General features: G+C 46.2%; 1 protein-coding gene across 8 annotated transcripts in view; it reads right to left on the bottom strand.

The window, feature by feature from the left end:
* The window catches only part of APBB2 (amyloid beta (A4) precursor protein-binding, family B, member 2), a 382672-nt gene that overhangs the window by 20084 nt on the left and 342680 nt on the right, over nucleotides 1–19908 (bottom strand). Inside the window, exon 1 of one of the 8 annotated variants that reach the window (XM_010858835.1) lies at nucleotides 17697–17814. The exons of 3 other annotated variants lie outside the window; for them this stretch is intronic. Coding sequence is in view for 2 of the 5 variants with exons in the window: in XM_010858832.1 (XP_010857134.1) it covers nucleotides 5099–5154 (56 nt within the window). In the remaining 3 variants the exon portion in view is untranslated. Of the gene's footprint in view, nucleotides 1–5098; nucleotides 6766–6951; nucleotides 10316–17655; nucleotides 17815–19908 lie in introns of those variants that run through there. 4 more of the 8 variants (XM_010858836.1, XM_010858834.1, XM_010858833.1 and 1 more) reach the window with 4 other exon arrangements.

A 19908-nucleotide genomic window follows, 5' to 3' on the forward strand; every position in this document is an offset into this window, starting at 1 on the left:
CAATCAGCCCAGCACCACGGATGGGGATGGGGAGGGAAGAGCACCCGGAGCTGGTGGCTGTCACCCAGCTGAACAGGGCCCGCAGGGGCTGTGACACTGTGAGGGTGCGGTCAGCCTGCTGTAGCACCCTGCAGGAGCTGCTTCTTCCCCTGCGGGCCTTCACTGTCTCTCCTGTCCCCGACTTTGCGTCTCAGAGCCACCAGCAGCACTGGTGTTCACAGCCCCGAGAGTGTTGCATCTCAGAGCTGAGACAGGCTCGGATGGACTTCTATGTCCCTCTGCTCCCTGCCCCACCCCTGGGTCATGCCTCCTCCAGGGCCTTGGCATGGTCACCAATAAAGCCACAAATCTGTCTCAGATGACCCCCGAGGTCCAGTCAGAACAGGCTCCTGTCTTTTCTGACACATTCTCCAAGATGCCCGTCTATCTGAGACACTGTGTGTGACACTGAGCAGCCAGCACCACTTCTGTCCTTTGCTGCAGCTTTCTCCTGGAGCGAGGAAACGTCTGCTAGAGAGGAGCTAGTCCCCTCTGGAGTTTCACCTCACCCATTTCCTGCAGTCAGGGGATCACTGCATTTCCTCCATCAACCAGGAAGTGGAAGGTTCACAGCTGTGTCTCCCCCTTAAACTGTAACAGAAGGGCGTACCAGGAATCAGCTACTTTCACCGTTAGTTGGAAACCCTTGTGATTCCAGCTCTTTTTGTTCCTATTCTTTTGCTCTTCTCCCCAGTAATTACTCCCCCAGCGGACCAGCGGTAAGTTCTGTCAGGGAAAAATGTCAGTGCTAAGACATCTTACACAACAGCCTCAAACTTCTTAATGGCAAAGGGAAAAGACAAAAGAGTGCTTTTATTGTTCTCAGCTGACAGCATTTTAATCGCCCTGCAGGGGCTTAATCCATCTGTATAGAATGAATGAATCAATGATTCTTTATTCAAATGGGTTCCATTAAAAAGCTGCCAAGACAGAACTGCTCACTCTTTCCCTAAATCCCTCCCCTTGCAACTCTTCCATAAATGAAAACTTGCTTGTGATCTTATCCCTCTTCAAAAGGAATTTAAGAGGCATCTACAGACCTCTTCTGTGTATTCTTGCCACCTCTTCTTACTATCTTCTGCTTCTGTTAGGTCCATACCATTTCTGTCCTTTATTGAGCCCATCTTTGCATGAAATGTTCCCTTGGTATCTCTAATTTTCTTGAAGAGATCTCTAGTCTTTCCCATTCTGTTGTTTTCCTTTATTTCTTTGCACTGATCGCTGAGGAAGGCTTTCTTATCTTTTCTTGCTATTCTTTGGAACGCTGCATTCAGATGCTTATATCTTTCCTTTTCTCCTTTGCTTTTCGCTTCTCTTCATTTCACAGCTATTTGTAAGGCCTCCCCAGACAGCCATTTTGCTTTTTTTGCATTTCTTTTCCATGGGGATGGTCTTGATCTCTGTCTCCTGTACAATGTCACAAACCTCCGTCCATAGTTCATCAGGCACTCTATCTATCAGATCTAGCCCCTTAAATCTATTTCTCACTTCCACTGTATAATTGGATATTGTATAAGAGATTTGATTTAGGTCATACCTGAATGGTCTAGTGGTTTTCCCTACTTTCTTCAATTTAAGTCTGAATTTAAGTCATGATCTGAGCCACAGTCAGCTCCCGGTCTTGTTTTTGCTGACTGTATAGAGCTTCTCCATCTTTGGCTGCAAAGAATATAATCAATCTGATTTTGGACTGCAAGGAGATCCAACCAGTCCATTCTAAAGGAGATCAGTCCTGGGTGTTCTTTGGAAGGAATGATGCTAAAGCTGAAACTCCAGTACTTTGGCCACCTCATGCGAAGAGTTGACTCATTGGAAAAGACTCTGATGCTGGGAGGGATTGGGGGCAGGAGGAGAAGGGGACGACGGAGGATGAGATGGCTGGATGGCATCACCGACTCGATGGACGTGAGTCTGAGTGAACTCTCGGGAGTTGGTGATGGACAGGGAGGCCTGGCGTGCTGCGATTCGTGGGTCGCAAACAGTCGGACACGACTGAGCGACTGAACTGACAGACCTCTTAGTGGTTACCCAGGCTAACGTTTCTTCCCTCCTTCTATAGCACCCAGACGGGTGGTACTTAGAAGGTATCAGTGGTATAAAACCTCACTTAGTTAACAGATCAGGAGGAGCTCCACTACTGGGACACTCCCACAAACCAACACATTTTCTCTTAATGATGAATGAAAACTTGCCTCCCCACAACGTGTGCCTATGGGACTGGGCTCTGCTTTCTGGAACTGCCCTAGTCCCACACACGACAGCCCAGATGTGTGTGGCAGTAGCTCATACTTTCTTTTCTGTTAGATTCCCTGCCATTCAGTCTCTCGCTAAATCTTTTCTGTTAGCGCTCCTGACGAAGTCTCCACAATTTAGTAAAGTCTTTTATGTAAAGTCTTTTTAGTAAAGTCTTTTATGTTTGCTCAGGTCAAATACACGTTATGTCTGACACACGCTGGCACACGGAGGAAACTGATTAACATTTGTTGTTATTATACATGAGGAAAAAGAAGTAAAAAGAAAAAAAAAGGTCCACTTTGAAATACTGTCTCCTACTGTCTCCTTATCCACAAAGAACATTTTAATAAATCTTTGCAGAGGTACGAATATAATAACACTTAATGAAATGTTCCCAAGACCCTTTCCTCCCAGGTTATCTTTCTGTGGAGGTGATAAGCGAACAGAGTTGTTACCACTGCAGAGGACAGGTCCCACCAGCAGACAAGGAGAAAAGAGCAGCAAGGAGATTTGGTCCAAACATTCCAAATCCAGCCCTTTATGATAAGGGGCTTTCTCTTTTCATCTCACCTGCAAAGGGCCTAAAAGGAGGAGTCCTGTTTTCAAGGCTGCCTGCTCTTCTTTGCCTAACGGCTCTTATTTTCTTATTACACTTTGAAACTATTGTTTTGGGGGCTTGGGGAAAGGAAGAGAGGGAAAGGGGATGAGAAATGCCTTCCTCCTAAATGGCTAATTAATCCAGAAGGTTACACATACATACTGGCTACATACACGTACGAGCCATTTTGATTTTTCTTATTTCACCCAGCGGCACACACACCATATGCAGGCATTACTAATTTCACAAAGCTCAGGCTCCGATTTGGTAAACTCAACTTTCTTTGCAAACTTAAGAAGATGCTCAGTTTGTAAACTCTGAAAGGGGCATTCTAGCAACTCATCACCTGCGTAAACACACCTTTTCCACAGGGAATCCTTTGTTTACCAGGTGCTTTCACGAGACAGACTGCGTACACAGCAAATCTGAAAAGCGACTACCTGCAAATAAACACTACAGGTGCAGTGGGCAAACCAGCGTTTGTAGCCTCTCTAGAATGGCCTTTGCTGCTAATATTCAGAGCAACGGGTCCCAGAGAGGAGCCCTGAATGAACTCGGATGGTAGGACCTACCAAGGCAATGGCACCCCACTCCAGTACTCTTGCCTGGAAAATCCCATGGACGGAGGAGCCTGGTAGGCTGCAGTCCACGGGGTCGCTAAGAGTCAGACACGACTGAGTGAGTTCACTTTCAGTTTTCACTTTCATGCATTAGAGAAGGAAATGGCAACCCACTCCAGTGTTCTTGCCTGAGAATCCCAGGGATGGGGGAGCCTGGTGGGCTGCCGTCTATGGGGTCGCACAGAGTCGGACACGACTGAAGCGACTTAGCAGCAGCAGGACCTACCAAACATGTGAACACATTCTCACCATCGGCTCCCACAAGACTTAGTGGGGACTTCAGACCAGGGAGCTGGTGTCCAAACCCACTGCCCTCATCCTCCAGAAACTTCCACCACCTCCAGGGGCCAGGGCCTCCTCAGAAGGAGTGAGAGAATCAATCAGGCTCCCCAAATCTCCTAAGCATGCCCTCCGGGAGACTGACAGTGGAAGTGTCACCACACAGCCTGTGCAGTCTCCCTTCCCTCGGGCCACTGAGCGGTGACTGCAGCTCATCCTAAAGGAGGAAGTGGCCCTTGTTGGAGCTCAGCCCCTCCTCCCTTCTTCCCCTGAGGGAGCTCCTGGGTCAGACTCCAGCACAAAGAGCAAAGGTGCCGTCCTTGGTGTCTCTTCACTCTGCCAAGCAGTACTGACAATCGTTCTTTCAACAGGAAAAATTCCCAAAGGTTCTCCTTCCATCAAAAATGGAGCTTTTATGAAGTGACAGAGCTGAGGAATCGTGGAGCTTAAAAGCCCCCAATCAGCCAACGGTCAGGCTGACATTCAGAGTACCGAAAATACACGCATCTGAGGTACAAATACCTTTCATTTTGGAGGTGCAGCCTTTCTATCGGTATGTTCTTCTAGATGTGAGGAGAGGAGAAGAATTCCATATATTTTAGCTAATAATCCAGACTGAAATTGAGTCAGTCCCTCTGGCTGTCATCCTAGAGTCAAACCTTACCAACAAAGCTCTTTGGAGAAGTCCTAACAAGCCAGTCCTAGTATTCAGATCAGATCAGATCAGATCAGTCGCTCAGTCATGTCGGACTCTTTGTGACCCCATGAATCGCAGCACGCCAGGCCTCCCTGTCCATCACCAACTCCCGGAGTTCACTCAGACTCACGTCCATCGACTCGGTGATGCCATCCAGTCATCTCATCCTCTGTCGTCCCCTTCTCCTCCTGCCCCCAATCCCTCCCAGCATCAGAGTCTTTTCGATGAGTCAACTCTTCGCATGAGGTGGCCAAATTAGTTCTTCACAAAGCACGGAAAGCCTCCTTACACAACCTGGTACCTAACCTGATATTTCTATCATGTCTTCTCCCCAGCACGCTGACTAGATTGTGCTCAGCCAGCAGTGAGAAGGACCAAGTCATGGCTCTGCCCATCACCTTCCCCAGACAGGGTCAAGCAGCAGAGGACCACGGCCCCAGAGGCACGGCCACAGTGTTTTGAACGCAGGACATGTAACAATGATGATGAGAAAAAGTTAAAACAAAGTTCCGCCTTGTAAAGACAGCGATGGCTGTGATGAAGGTGACAGGGGCATGAAGAAAGCAAATGAGCTTTGCTAGACACTGAAGACAGCACAAAGAGGGGGAGAAGAGAAAATCGGCCGGTTACCTCTCTCTGAATCCGGGAAGGCATGAGGGAACAGAGCAGAAACAACACGTTAGCATTCACACGGTACCTGCTATTTACCGCAGTCCCATTAACATCGACTCTAAGTGCTGACATCCCATCTTATTTCCCAACTTGGCTGTAATTAATAGCCTTTCGGTGCTTATTTTAGCTGAACTCCCTCACACAGAAGTGTGTATTTTGAGCCACTTTACGATGGAGCCAAAAGATGCCAGCTGAGTTTACAGAGGATCGTATCAACCGTGGGAGGTAATCAAGCCTAAAATATCACAGTGAAATACGGGAAACGGTTTGCAGAGAACAGCAGCAAAGTACTTATCTTCGTTTTCCAGCTCCACCTGCTCCCAATAAAAAACATATGGAAACAAAGACATGGCAACAGCCTTACCTGCTTTACTAGCACTTCCGACATTTTATTAATAGAGCTACAGTGTTACAATCCAGGGATTCTCCCAGGACTGCACCCGGAGAGGGGGACGAAGCAGGAGAGGTGAAGGCCGAGCAGCAGGCCAAGGGCAGAGGTGGGCCGAGGCCTGGCCAGGAAATGAGCTCAAGGGTGAGAAAACAGATTTGTACCAGGGAAGAGAGGAACGGCATGTGGAGAGAGGCCGGCAGCAGTTTGGGGTTTGGGGCTGAATGCTTTGAGTTCCACCCCCGGAGCTGCTCTGAGCTTCCAGGGGGACCCTAGTGAAGCCACTTAACCTCCCGACCCAGAGTGCTCACCACCTGTCTGGTTTGGGCACAGCCAATTTGAAGGGGCCTGAGGGCAGAGCCCCAAGTCAGTCACAGGCAGGTTCACACTTGACCAAACTGAAGAGGCTGGATAACAGATAAAGAGGAGGAAAGCCAGAAACCTGTCTCCGCAGGGGCCCTGTGGCCAGGGTCATGGAGCGGCCATCGGGACCCTGAGGGGATGAGAGCTGCAATCAGAATGTGAGAGACAGCGGAGTACAATCACTGGGCAGAAACGCAGGGCTGTCCACTTGCTACTGAACAGTGACTGTGATGTCTTATTCAATGGGGGAAAAGCAAACAACCCAAGTCACAGATATACGGTCTTACAGGAAAAATCACCAAAAAAGTTTGAGTGTGAATTTCAATATATGCATGGCAAAATATCTGGAACAGCTTAACATCCAAACCTCTTATCTGGCGATGGAATAACAGAGGAATGTATTTAATATAGTCATTTGAATATTATGCAATAAGAACACATAACTTTTGTAATACAAATATGTAAGTATCTGCCTCAACACTTGAGAAAAGCATTGTGATATGCATACTCTAAGGCTCAAGTAACCATGCTGCAGTGTGTGTGATGACCAGTCACACTCCCAGTCAATAGCAACTACCAGACTACCTTTTACTGAGTGCTGGCTCTGTGCCGCCCTAGCAGCAACCTGACAAGGTAAATACTATGTTCTCAGCGATAGAAAGGGAAACAAGTTGAGAGAGAGTGGAGGGGCTTGACCAAGGTCACACAGCAGTGCCTGGTGAAGTCAGCATTTGATTGTGGGCCTGCAGGACTCTAATTCTGGTCTCCTGGGAATGCACCTAAGACATGGACCCCACGCTTCTTCACACTCCTGCAGAACCACCTCACGGTCTGTCTCCCGAATGAACCAGCAGGTTACTATGCACAGGTGTTCAAAATGGGGCAAATGGTTTGCAACTGGGCTTTTAGGTAAACAGAGGAGCACGCCCCCGCCCACCCTCCCCCGCCACCTTGTGGCCTGTGAACTTTTGCAGGGAGAGAAGGTATTGAAAATTCCCAAGAGAAGCCCTTTAGCGAAGTAAGTGGTCAGAGCTGTGTTCAAATCCTGCTGGTTACTTACCTTCTCTTTTTCCTGGGCTCCCTCTCTGTGACCCTCAGAACCTGCTTCCTAGTCAGTGAAAAAGGGACAAGGCCCCCTCGCTCAGGGTAATCACGAGAACCCAGTTAAATGGGATGGCGTGTGCAAAGAATGTCTGCTATGTCGCAAGTGGAACAGACTGCATCGCTACAGTTATCAGATGGTGTCATGTCCCAGCTGGGTGGGGCTGGGCAGCGACTGAGACAAAACATCTTCCATGGCAGGGAGGTTGCCTGGGGGTAATTTGTGGTCTCTCCTCGGATCTGCTGGGCACCACTTACCGTAGCATGAGGTTACCTCCCGTGCTCCTCTGCACTGCCCCCATCAAAGCCAATGTTTGGAGGCAACTTAGTTCATCAGCAAAGGATCCAAAGGTCTAGTTTCCAGTCCCGGTTTGAGTAAACACTCTGCAAGTCACTTAATCTGAATCCTGGGTTTTTCATCTAAGACAGACAAGGACACTGAAGAGCAAAGAGGCTAAGGGCCTTGACCCAAGGGCAAACAGTGAGTAAATACCAGGGACAAGAAAATTTGAAATTTCCTAATATTCAGATTTTTAGGATTCAAATGCTTTGATTCTTACTACAAAGATGCATGGGCAGCATTTCCTTGACTAACTTTTTATTTACGCCAGGTGCTTTTGGTTCTTGATAAAAAGTTTATACCTAAGTATATGGATTATGCTTAAATAACCTTAAGTCGAGACACCTGAGGATGTAAGCTGTTTCTTTTGTGTATATTATTGGTGCCTTGGCTATTTGAAATTAGAATTATTATTAGTGGTTCATTTAATGAAATAACATCTATATGTACCTACTACGTTTTTCCCTGAAGGCAGGACTCAGAAAAATGACACTGTGAACTTTTAACAAGGTCTGTTTATTTGAGGTTAATAGACACTGCTTGATTTAAGTGTTGAAGAGAAAACCAGCCATAACTGGGGACACTTCAGAGCGATCTTTGAAATGTCATGCATTCCACAGGTACTAATGCTAAGGGTAAAAAAAAAAAAAGAAATGTCATGCAAAAAATGCAGAAGAGTCCTGGTGGCAGCTGCTTCACCAACTCCACACCTTGTAATGTGCTGGGGAAGAAACATCAGCCCAAAGTTGGGCTTCTGTGTGAGACGTGCCATTCTGAAAGCGGGGAAGGCTAAATTTAGAGTCAGGCGTAAGCTCACTCCCCCTTCTCACAGTACAAGATGCCAGTGGGAAGAATTCAACCCCAGGATGAAATCCACACTAGCCACACAGGCAAATGCTGCCTGATCAGCATGCTCTTGGCGACTATTTCTTGGGAAAATGAATGGAGTAAGTAATTGGCAAGGTTTTCATTAAAAAAAAAAAAAGCCGGAAATAGCAGAACTACTTGGCATGGGTAACTGGGCATCCAAATGAATAGAAAATTCCTAAAAAAAAAAAAAGCATACCAGAATCACATGTCTATTCTAGCTCTTGGAAGAAGACATATCTCCCCAGCACAGCCACCTACTTCTTATGCAGTGCACACTGCCCATGCTTCACAAACTGAGCACGTACAGCAAAGACTTGCCAGGGTACTTCTCGCTCCATGTTTGCAGAACTCGCTGCTTCGCACTAGTTTTTGATGCTTGTCTTTCATCACTGAGAGTCTTTTGAGCCATCTGAGCGCCAGCACAGACCAGCATTATCCACATGGCAATGAAGTAAAGACATAAAACTTCATATCATGAAAACTCTCGTACCAACGCCTGAACCTGACAGTTTCTCTTTTCCTCCAGCTTCAGATTTCTTGTTCCTGATATTTATTCACTACTTGCCCTCAGCCAAGGCCCTTAGCTTCTTTGTTCTTCAGTTTTCTCATCTGTGAAATGGGAGCAATACTGGTAACTCACCTCCTAAGATATTAGTGCTGGAGGGATGGCACTTGTTAATCAGTGTCAGACTCAACGGTGGGAAGGCCTGCAGTGTAGACCTGACGTATACACTGCACGGTGTGGTTACCAGTTGAGGGGGAGTAGGGGAGGAAGGTCTGCGAAGAGGAAGGTTTCTAAACCTGTGTTGGATCATGAAATCTTTGAACTCTGATGAAAACATCCCAGAAAGAAATGTCTACAGACCCACACTTTGACACACCATTGCAGGGGGGTGGGGGAGAAAGTTCAATAACCCCAGAAACTCATGCATAGACCCCTTTAGAATCCACATGCTGCAGGTGAAAGATCCCTGAACTGAATTCTGAATTTATGCAAATTCACCATCTGGTGTCTACTAAGTTTCAGACAATTCAGCTCAAGGAAAGGTTCTCTCCTTCCCAAGACCAAACGACAACAGGACCACCTCCGACAAGCGTACCTTCCTTTGCAAAATGAGCTGCCTTCCCACCTCCCTGCTCCTGCGTCCCCTTCCCAGCACCACGCGGCCTGTTAACTGTTGACTGGCACACACAGGAGCTAACGCTCTAACTGGAAGTGTGAAGCTGAGGATCTAAAGTGGTTTAAGAGTATTGAAATTCAAGGCACATTTTTCTAAACAAAGGACTTTCTCATGCCACTAGAGAGAAGACACAATAGTTACCAGTCAGCTTACTAATGAGGCAAAAAAGGATATTTGAGAGCAACCAGGAAATGAGAAATTTTTTAAAGTCCATCTTTGAAGAGACCAAGAATTAATGAGCATCTGCTTGCATCTGTGCTGTATTACAATTAAAAAATAAAAAACACAACCACCTTGCTTCTCTGAATATCTGAGCAAATAGAGAATACACATAATTTATGTTTAGTTTTCAAGTAAGAGATAATTCATGCCATGTTCAAGATATAAAGTTTAGGGCACAATCAAAGGATAAAACTAATGTAAAATATACATGAATTGTAAAACCATGAGGTGTCTTCCTTCCTGAAAGGAGAGATGGTAAACAAAAAGAAAATGGTTGCTTTTGTTTTTTGAAACAAAACAAAACCCAGAAAGACCCTATCTGACAAGGTTCAAGAACAAGGGAACCTCTGGGGAAGATGACAGCTCCCATACCAGGCAAGAGGTTTTCATGCAAAAAGTGCCATGAGGGGACCTATCACTGGCTGGTACAGACCAGGCTCTGAGTTAAAACCACGACGAGGGACTTCCCTGGCAGTCCAGTGGTGAGGACTCCACACTTTCACTTTGGGGTTCCATCACTCGTCCAGTAATTAGGATACCACACAGCCGCAAGGCGTGGCCAACACACACACACACACAAGCCCAAAAAATGAACCACAGTGAGCCTGTGGGTGAATTCCTTTCAATTCCACGCACCCAGCCTCATCGAAAGCCTCTTGTGAGGAAGGTACATTCTTAAACCTGTTTCTAAACTTTCAAGAGGTTTTAGTGAAAGTGTTAGTTGCTCAGTCATGTTCAACTCTTTGCAACCCCGTAGACTGTAGCCTGCCAGGCTCCTCTGTCCATGGGATTTCTCAGGCAAGAATACTGGAGTGGGTTGCCATTTCATTCTCCAAGGGAATCTTCCCAACTCAGGGACCAAACCTGGGTCTCCTGCATTGCAGGCGGATTCTTTACCATCTATACTTACATAGACAATCCCAATTCCTTTGTGCAGACAGAAGGAATACGAATGTGTCTGTCTGCTCAGTTATGTCCGACTCTTTGAGACCCCATGGACTGTAACCAGGCGGGCTCCTCTGTTGGAACACTACTATAGATCACACAAAAAGCCAAGACGTTCTGCCGTCATTTGAATTTTGGAAACTTACTGTAGATACAAGTATCCCTGATACACTGTAAACTCAATAATACCTACGTAAAAATAGATATCAACACTAGGGTGACTGATTGCTAAAAGCAAATAACACGAATGGTTCCCACCTTATTCAACCTGCCACCCAGCCAGGCTCTGTTTTCGGTGCACATTATCACCAGGCCACACAATAACCCTTCAGGGGAGCCTCACGACTCTCACTTTATAAGAGACTCTAAGGTTCAAAACCCACACAGCTAAAAAAAGTGGCGGATCCACAAATGGAGGACAGGTTGGCCTGGCCAGCCTCATCTTTGCTCTGTGTTTTGGCGGGGGTGGGGGTGAGGCGCCTGGCACCTGAGCCTGCCTCCCTCCCAATGAATGGGCTCTTCCCAGGACCCACCCCTTGATGAACAAAGACGGCCTCAGTTCTCCGATCCTGGCTCCAACCCTGTTGGAGCTTTGGTTCCGCTTTCAACTGGACCTGGTAACAAAAATTAAGTGCTGTGCTTGGTCTAAATAACTTTCCAGGGCAAAGGCTGAGAGTTTCCTTCTTTACACACCAGACACTTGTCCTGTTGCTTCCCTGCTCTTCCCCACCCCCCACCCCACCCCATCTCTCTCTCTGACCTCACTTCCTGCCTCTTCCATACCTGCTGGGCTCTGGCTTCACCCTGTTCACAAACACACTGGACTTTGGAGCCTCTGTGCTCACTGTTGGTGCTGCCTGGATACTCAGTCCCCTAAATCTCCCACCAAGGACTTCCTCTTATCGTCATCACCCGTAGAAGACCCCTCCAGACCACCCAGTCACCGCCAACTCTCAAAGCATCTAAAACTACCCTGCTTATTTGTTTACTGTCTGTCCTTCCTTCTCCCCCACAAAAAAAGGAAACTCTGTGTTAACGTGGAACCTGCCTTGTTCACTCACCACCTGGGTAAATGTTCACTCACCAATGCCTGGCACATAACAAGTAGTCAAATATTTCTGAATAAATAAGTAGTGTAAACAAAGGTCTTTACCCCTTATTCCTGATCACGTTGCTACGGGAATAATGCTGTGAATAATGGGGACTTGGCTGGATTTTTCTCCTGCTATTATTACAGTCAGCACTTTAAAAATGACTTTAGTTCACATTCAGTTCTCATGTCATCTGAAACAACGTTAATAAAACATATATTTTATCTGAATGGGCAGAAGGCGAGTTCTGAGAAGATTATAATCTCTTGTGACTGAATATGAAAGCAAAGCAAATCTATACCCTGATCATCTCCACACAAAGTGTTTCCAGAGCCCCTAACTAGATTCTTTCTTCGGAACATTTGTCTAAATGAACCACGGCTCCTCTGCTCCTAAGGAAATCAATATATAAATTTCCCTTGTATGTTGATTTCTATCAAGATTTACTGACTCCCCAGATAATTGTCTTCATATTTGTATTCTTTGAGAAATAAACTTTTGTTTATCATTTACAGAAAAGACCCCAGGACAAGGTATTTCCATGCATGCTGAGGCAGAAGAAGTATGTAGAGCTGGGCTACACACACACACACACACACACACACACACACACACACACAGCAGGAGTTAACTTCTTGATACACTTTCAAAGAAGACACACCTTTCCTATTTGGTAAGGTTACTTTTTATACACAGCTAGCCTCCTTACAGCTAGCATCTTTTTTCTTTTCCCTCAAATATGGTAAGTCTTTACAAAAACAAAACCACAATCCCATCACGGTGGCATCCTATTTTTACTGTGAGTTTACCTTCCTTTTATTATCCATATGTCTTTATACTTGACAAATAGAATTAACATGCCTTCATGGAGAAGAAGCTCGAGTGCGGGCTGGGGGATGTTTGAATGATGGTCTGTCACAGAGGTACTCCTACCAGCCAGACCTGTTCAGGAATGCTCTGGAGAAAACCAGAATGCTCTGGTTTTCAGAATACCATAAAGCTGTCCAAAGGTGACCAAGCCCTCTTGTTTCCAAAGGACAAGGTCCCTATTTCAGTCAGGGGTGGCAAATGATGGCTTGAGGATCACAGTCCATCGTTCCCTGCCTGCTCTTACGAACAGAGTGTCACTGAACACAACTGCACTCCTTCACTTCAGTTGTCAGTGGCTGCTTCGGAGCCACCGTGACAGAGCTGAGGGGCTGCAACAGAAACCACAGACCCCCCATATTTAATATCTTTCACAGAACAAGTCAGGGACCCCACTTTAGATGTCAGCCTGATTCAGGGGTGCAGCGTACAACATGGACAAACAGTGAGATTAGGACCAGTTCAATAGCTTGCAGAGCCCAGTGCAAAACGAAAACGCAAAGCTCTGCCTGCATGAGAAATATTATGAATCTCAAGATTCTAACAGCAGAGCAGTACACGAAGTGTGTGTTAAACCTGTGCAACTGGCTGAGACGCTGGAATAATCCTTGTTACAGGTGATAAACTTCAGGGCCAGCTGGAAACTATTCCACTCTGAAGCAGGACTAAGATGGCTGAGACGCTGGAATAATCCTTGTTACAGGTGATAAACTCCAGGGCCAGCTGGAAACTATTCCACTCTGAAGCAGGACTAAGAACTCTTTCAATTTGTAGCTTGAGAGCCAGAATGCCTTTTGCTCAACTAAAATCTTACATGGATGCTCAGAATGAGAATCAGAATCAACATGGGTCTCTGCTCCAGCCACTTTATTTTGAAAGAATCACTAGCAGGCTATGACTCTGCTTAGAATGTTTTTCCATTTTTGGGGGGGTTGGGGTGGGGTAGATAAACAAAACACACTAGACTCCTTGGAAACAGCATTTTCATGTAACCTGGCAAACAGATGCATGCTTTCATATGACAGAATCAGGTCAAATCAGTCCCAATTGTCAACTGTGTTCTCCGCAGCGGCTTTCCCTCTATCATAATTATTTCAACTGTCATAATTTATTCATCCCCAGACATGCTTACATGTTCTAGGGTAACCAGTCCAGGCTTCTAGTGCAGAAGGGGTGGTGGTCTCCATCACTTCTGCTCCTTTTCATCTGCCTAAAATTCTGACTGCAGAAGGAGTATTTTCTGCATCAAAATTTTGCAAACCCAAACCAAAGCTGGCTTCAAAACCAAAGTTAACTGACAAAGACATTGTAAGATTTCATGTTCACAAATCTGTAGCTAGAAAGAGGGGCCAAAAAAAAAAAAATCCCATCAGAGACCAAATATTGCATTTCTCTACTTTTCAGATACAAGGAAATGGCTTTCTAGCTCTTGAAATGAACAGTGAATTTCCTGTGTTATTAAAGAATTTTACTCCTGCTGACTGTAAATAGATACAGAACTAGGCTTATTTACAACTGAGTATCTGTTGTTGGAAAGTCAGAGGATATTGGATATGAAATTAACAACTTCAAATGTAATTATCAACGGTATCTTATAAATCTGGAAGCCCAGGCAGAGTAATTCCATATGGATTAAAGCTGAAACCTGCCTTCTTTCTTACTTGGATCCTTTATTTTTATGACACAGCAAAGAAAATGCTCCAAGGTCTGATAGGCCACTGAAGGGTAAAATGTCCTGGACAAAAATGGCCAAATGCACAGTACACCAATAGGCAGGGCTGCTCATCCATACTGGAGAAAAAGACAAAATAAGTCAAGGTCTTGGAATAATAGAAACTGAAAGTGAGTTGCTTATTGCTTAATTGTCTTTATACAGTCATTATTTTCCAACAGGAAAAAAACAAACACAAAAAACAATGAATCTAAAAATCCAGCTCGGTCCTAGATGACCCCTCTTCCTGCGTCTTCCTCTGTCAACCGTGCCAGCTCAATCTCCACAGCCTGCTTCTCTTCATCCCCTTGCCACCACGTTGATGTTTCCTGGACCAGGACTTGCTGCCTGAACCTTCAACTTCCACCTCCGCTACCAACATCCATACCCCTTAACAGCATTCACTGGTATCTTTCTTTATGAAACAAAATAGATAATGGCACTCTCCCAGTTACCACCTTTCAGAGGTTTCTCACGGAATCAGAAAGAAAATTCAGGGACTTCCCTGGTGGCCCAGTGACTAAAACGCTGCACTCCCAATGTAGGGGGCCCAGGTTCAATTCCTGGTCCGGAAACTAGATCCCACATGCCACAACTAAGAGTCTGTGTGCCACAACGAAAAGATCTCGCATATCACAACTAAGACCTGGCACAGCCAAAATACATTTTAAAAATACTTTTTAAAAAAGAAAAGAAAATTGAAACCTTCAACTATAACCCAAAGGCCCTGTGTGATCTTGTCCCCCTGCCCCCAACCATCTCTTTCATCCAGCATGTATCACTGGCCTTCCCACTCCAGCCACACTGGACTCTCTTGTATCCATGAACATGTTGAGCACCGCTTGTTCTTCCTCCAGCGCCCCCCACGCGCCTGGCTTCTTCCCAGCTTTTGGCTGAGCTCAAAGGTTGCCTGCTAGGATGGGCTGCCCACTGGGGCCCCCTTTCCCCATCGAGATACTCTCTCTGTCCCACTGTGCCGCTGATTTCACTGCACTTATCATGATCCGTGTCATCTTGCTTCCTGAATTGTTCTTCCAGCTTATGTCCTGCCTGTTTGAAGCATGTCTGTCTCATCCCTTCATGTACCTCTCAAGACACCTGGCATACAGACGTTCCACATCTGTTGAAGGGCAAATTAATCTATAGATCTTATTTATATCTATCAAGTACATGTGATGATCATAGTTAAATCTTAAAAAACAATTCAATTATTTATGGAGCGCATCCTATCCTAGGCACTATGTTAAGGGCAGAGAAATCCAAAGGGCTAAGACTTTCTAAAAAATATTTGTGTTTAAAACAGGCACTTGAAAAGAACAAGTTATACAACTATTTAGTATGTTTTCACATGATCCTAGGGATTTGTGGAAAAGGTGAAAAGACAGACAAGTAAGAAAGTACATATTATCAGGAAACACTATGGCAAATCTACAAAAAGTAGAGTGAGCTTGACAGGTGTTTTCCAACCACGCTCTAGGTCTCTAAGCTTAGGAGTCACCTCAACACCTGGGAGGCTGGGGACAGATAGAAAGCTTTGCTCAGTCAGTGGTACAGAAGGAAATTCATTTCCCCAAGGAGCTGTTCAAGATGAAAGCTGTTGAGGTGAGACTAGGAGACTGCACGAACAGTAGTTTTTGAAACAGACTGGAATTACCACATCTTAAACAATGCCACTGTTTAAACTCTTTGAGAACTCAGCTCTGGCCCACCTTGCAGTCCCAGGCTCCTCTGAAAGATATCCAGGATCATGGCAAACAGGTTCAAGAAGACAGATTCCAGAGCCTACGACCCACTGTATGATTAATACCTTCACCCTTGGAGCAGAGGTGACTTTGGTCCCACCTGTGCATATCTACATCCTGGGCTCAGCTAACCTCCAGGGCAGCAGCCAGCAGCAACATCTTGGTTCACATCAGGGTCAATCCGTCCACAATGCCTCCCAGGGATGCTCCAATTCAGAAGCCCGAAATGGGCCCTATGCTGGCACAGTACGAGCTCCAAAAAAGCAAGAAGGTGCTTGATGCATTTACCATTTCACCATTAGTGCCAAAGCGAAGCACACAGCAAGTGTTTGATAAATACTTGTTAAATAACTGTCCCCGTTGTTCAAAAGCCAGGGCTTGCTAGAATGACAGAAAAACTCATAAATGAAACAGCAGCTGTCAGAAAGATGGGGTTCCTGACCAAACCAGCCCAAAGCCCATGCCGTCACTCTGAGCCAAGTCCAATAGCATCTTCTACAACGATAATGGCTGATCCCTTGTAGAAAGTCTTTCCCCTATTAAGCTTGTTACACACATCTCACTTTGGACAACACAGCCACTGATAACTTAGAAAAATTACAGACGAAATTTACAAATAGAGATTTAGGGCTGTTCCCCTCATAGTGCACTGTGTGTCTAACTTCTTGTGAAAGGCCTCAGGACACTTTTGTCCTGAAAGGCTTCATAAAGCAAATAACAACTCAAAGGCAGTAACAAAGATTGGGAACTTTAGGGTGAAAACTTACAAACTGCTTTTGTGTCAGGGTAAGGCTGGAGGAGGAGCTGACTGCTCCATGACCTGAGAAAACCAGAAAGAGAATAACATGAGGAAGGCAGGCGGAACCCACCATTCTTGACGCTAGTCAAAGCTAGGCTGCAGCTGCAGTTATAAAAAGAAAAAGACTAATGGGATTGCCTTCTCCCCGGCCATCTCCCATCCAAAGCAGTAATGAAGATTCACAGCTAACACATTAATTGGGGAATCAATAGGCGTGCCTGGATCCAATATTGGTACAGGGAAATAGATAACAGATAGAAAAGACACAGATTCCCTGAGAATCCAATTAAGTGTTGTGTGCAACATTTAAATCACATTTTTCTTAAACAAACAAAAATCTACTTCTTTTCAGTGCCAAAACAAGCACGTGATAAGCTGGCTGTCTTTCCACATTTTGGGAATTTGAGACATTTTCCCACACGGAAGTCCAACAATATTGTAAGTCACACAACTAAAATTATTTGAAACTGCATAGTCTTTCTACACCCAAAGATACTGCTTTCAATTCAAAAATCGGACCACCAAGATCCTGAGTATTTTTCACTCCTAATACAAACAAGAGTACATAAACGTGGATTCAGAGGTCATGCGAGATGAATGCACTCATTTATTCAGTCATAACACTGGGCACAACAGAAAGCCCCAAAGCAGATCATCTCAACAGCCCGCCCCTGAACAGCTTCCTGCCACGCTCGTAAACTGCATCAAAAGACTCCTCCACCTTCCCCTCATTTCATACAATTCTCATCCTTCCCTCCAGCAAGACAGAGAGACACCTCCTCACCCCTCCCGGCCGCCCTCGACCTCGCTAAGCACTGACTCTAGGGATGGGAGCATGCAGCCTTTGTCCCGCGGGTCGGGTCTCCGCAAGCTCGGCGCCCACCCCGCCGGTTACCTGCAGACAAAGGCACGCCGCCCCGTGCTCACATCCCTCACCTTGGCCTCCGGGGAGGCCCTGGGACTGGGCGAGGATGCTGCCCCCAATGCAGGGGACAAGACCAGGCTGCGGGCACCAGCCACCCTGGGGCGGTCACTGAAACCAGCAGCGGCGCGATTCCTTCTGTCTCAAGTTGAAGCGAGAGCGGTCCGCGCCTCCCAGAGCCCGGCCCGCCCGCCGCCGCCACCCATTGGCTCCTCGGCAGGCACGTGGGCCGTCGCCCCCGCCCACCCCGCACCCCGCTGGCAGGTGCCTCCAGCCAGGTGCTCTCAGCCTCCGGCGTCAGTCCCCAGAGAGAGGCGGAGTCCCCCAGCCAACATAGCCCCATTCTATGCTGGATGTTTCTCTTCTGGGACTTCCAGGACTCGGAAAATTCCTCCTAATCCCACCTCTTTGGAGAGTTGACATCCCGGGCCTGGGTTTCCGATTTTTTCATAGATCTGCCTGATAGATGCCAGGGAGAGGGGCCATAATGAACCCACAGTCAGAAAGCCTCTGCAATAGCACAACTAAGCAGAAACAACCGATCCATCAGGCAGCAAGTTTTGAACTGAGCTGAAAAGGTAGGTTGGTTTGTTTTTAAAAACAGATTCCCTGCCAATTTACACGAAGCACTAACAGTGGTTCACCCTCCCACATCGTCCTCATCCCGTGGTGCCTCTCTTAAGGCACCTTTTGTTCCTGCCTCTCTTAAGATGCCGTTTGTTCACTGCTGATTAAGAGCCAAGATGACACTGGTACCCCAATGCTGCTGCTGCTGCTGCTAAGTTGCTTCAGTCATGTCTGACTCTGTGTGACCCCATAGACGGCAGCCCACCAGGCTCGTCTATCCCTGGGATTCTCCAGGCAAGAATACTGGAGTGGGTTGCCATTGCCTTCTCCAATGCATGCATGCATGCAAGGTTGCTTCAGTTGTGTCCGACTCTGTGCGACCCCATAGATGGCAGCCCACCAGGCTCCTCTGTCCATGGAATTCTCCAGGCAAGAGTACTGGAGTGGGTTGCCATTTCCTTCTCCAAGGTACCCGAGTACTGTCATCTTTAACTGAGAGCTCCCCTCCCCCTACACATATGGAAGCAGAAAAGTGTCCCCTTGGCTAGATAACAGTATTTTAAATAAGAGTGCTTGCCAGCTGCTGGCCAAAATCCTAGTTTTGAAAGGAAAATCCAAGGTCTTTTACTGAGTGTGTTCTATATGTGCCTAAAGTATTTCCTCTCTCTATTTCTGGGCAAGAATAAGTTATCTGATTGAGCAATTACAAAATGAAACAGGCAGGGAACATCAGCCATGGTTTCTGCCAAATTCAAAGTTCAATACACTCCTTTTATAGGGAACAGAAAATACAAAATAAACATGGAAAATCAAGGGAGTACGTAACTGAAAGGGCTTGTCTGGGTTTAGAAAAACACGACAGATATACTAGAAACTCTTTAATGTTCCTGTTTTAAAAGAGGAGTAAACATCTCACTCATTCAGCATTTATTAAGCTCTTCCTAAAAAGTGTCATGCTTTGCGCTGACAACCATATACTAGGCTTTTCTGGTTAGCAGTTGTCTCCCAAGGGGGACATGATTTAATTCATGGTGTATTCAATCTATGACCAGTAATACCTCAGTTATAAAGAACTGTTTACAATGAACCTCTGGCAAACACAATGGTTTGGAACACGGCCCATTTTAGAAGTTGAGGGGGTGGGTTTGAGTCTTGGGGTTCAGCAGTCAGAACAGGTACCACCAAGTCTAGAAACATGAACCGACTGCACAGGACTGCACCTGTTACTCTGTCAGAGGGTGCCCTTCCTGCCGTACACATAATGCTGGTCGGTCTGGTTATCTGCTTCTCTGCTCACTGCCAAGCGGAAGCCACAAATCAGACAGGACTGCCAGGTGCCAACGGTGACAGCACAGGGTCACAGCCAAGGGTCTGCTTGCTTACCAAGACCTGCCATCTCTACCTCCTACTACTGCCTCAACCTCTCCTCCTCTCTCCTACTTTACGGCCACCCCTTGGTGCCAGCCGCCGATTCCTCCTGTTGGGATGGTCACAATAGTCTTGAGTCCCCGTGTTTTCACTCTGTACCAAATTGGCCATTCTCACGGCAGCCACACACCCGAGCCTTTAAATAGACAAGTCACACATCTGAGCATCCATGCTCCTGCTTTTAAACTTTACAGTGGCTTTCCAGTGATTGGAAATAAGGTCCATAATCAT

Source organism: Bison bison, unplaced genomic scaffold (genome assembly GCF_000754665.1).
Source record: "Bison bison bison isolate TAMUID 2011002044 unplaced genomic scaffold, Bison_UMD1.0 scf7180017864451, whole genome shotgun sequence".
Classification (NCBI taxonomy): Eukaryota; Metazoa; Chordata; class Mammalia; order Artiodactyla; family Bovidae; genus Bison; species Bison bison.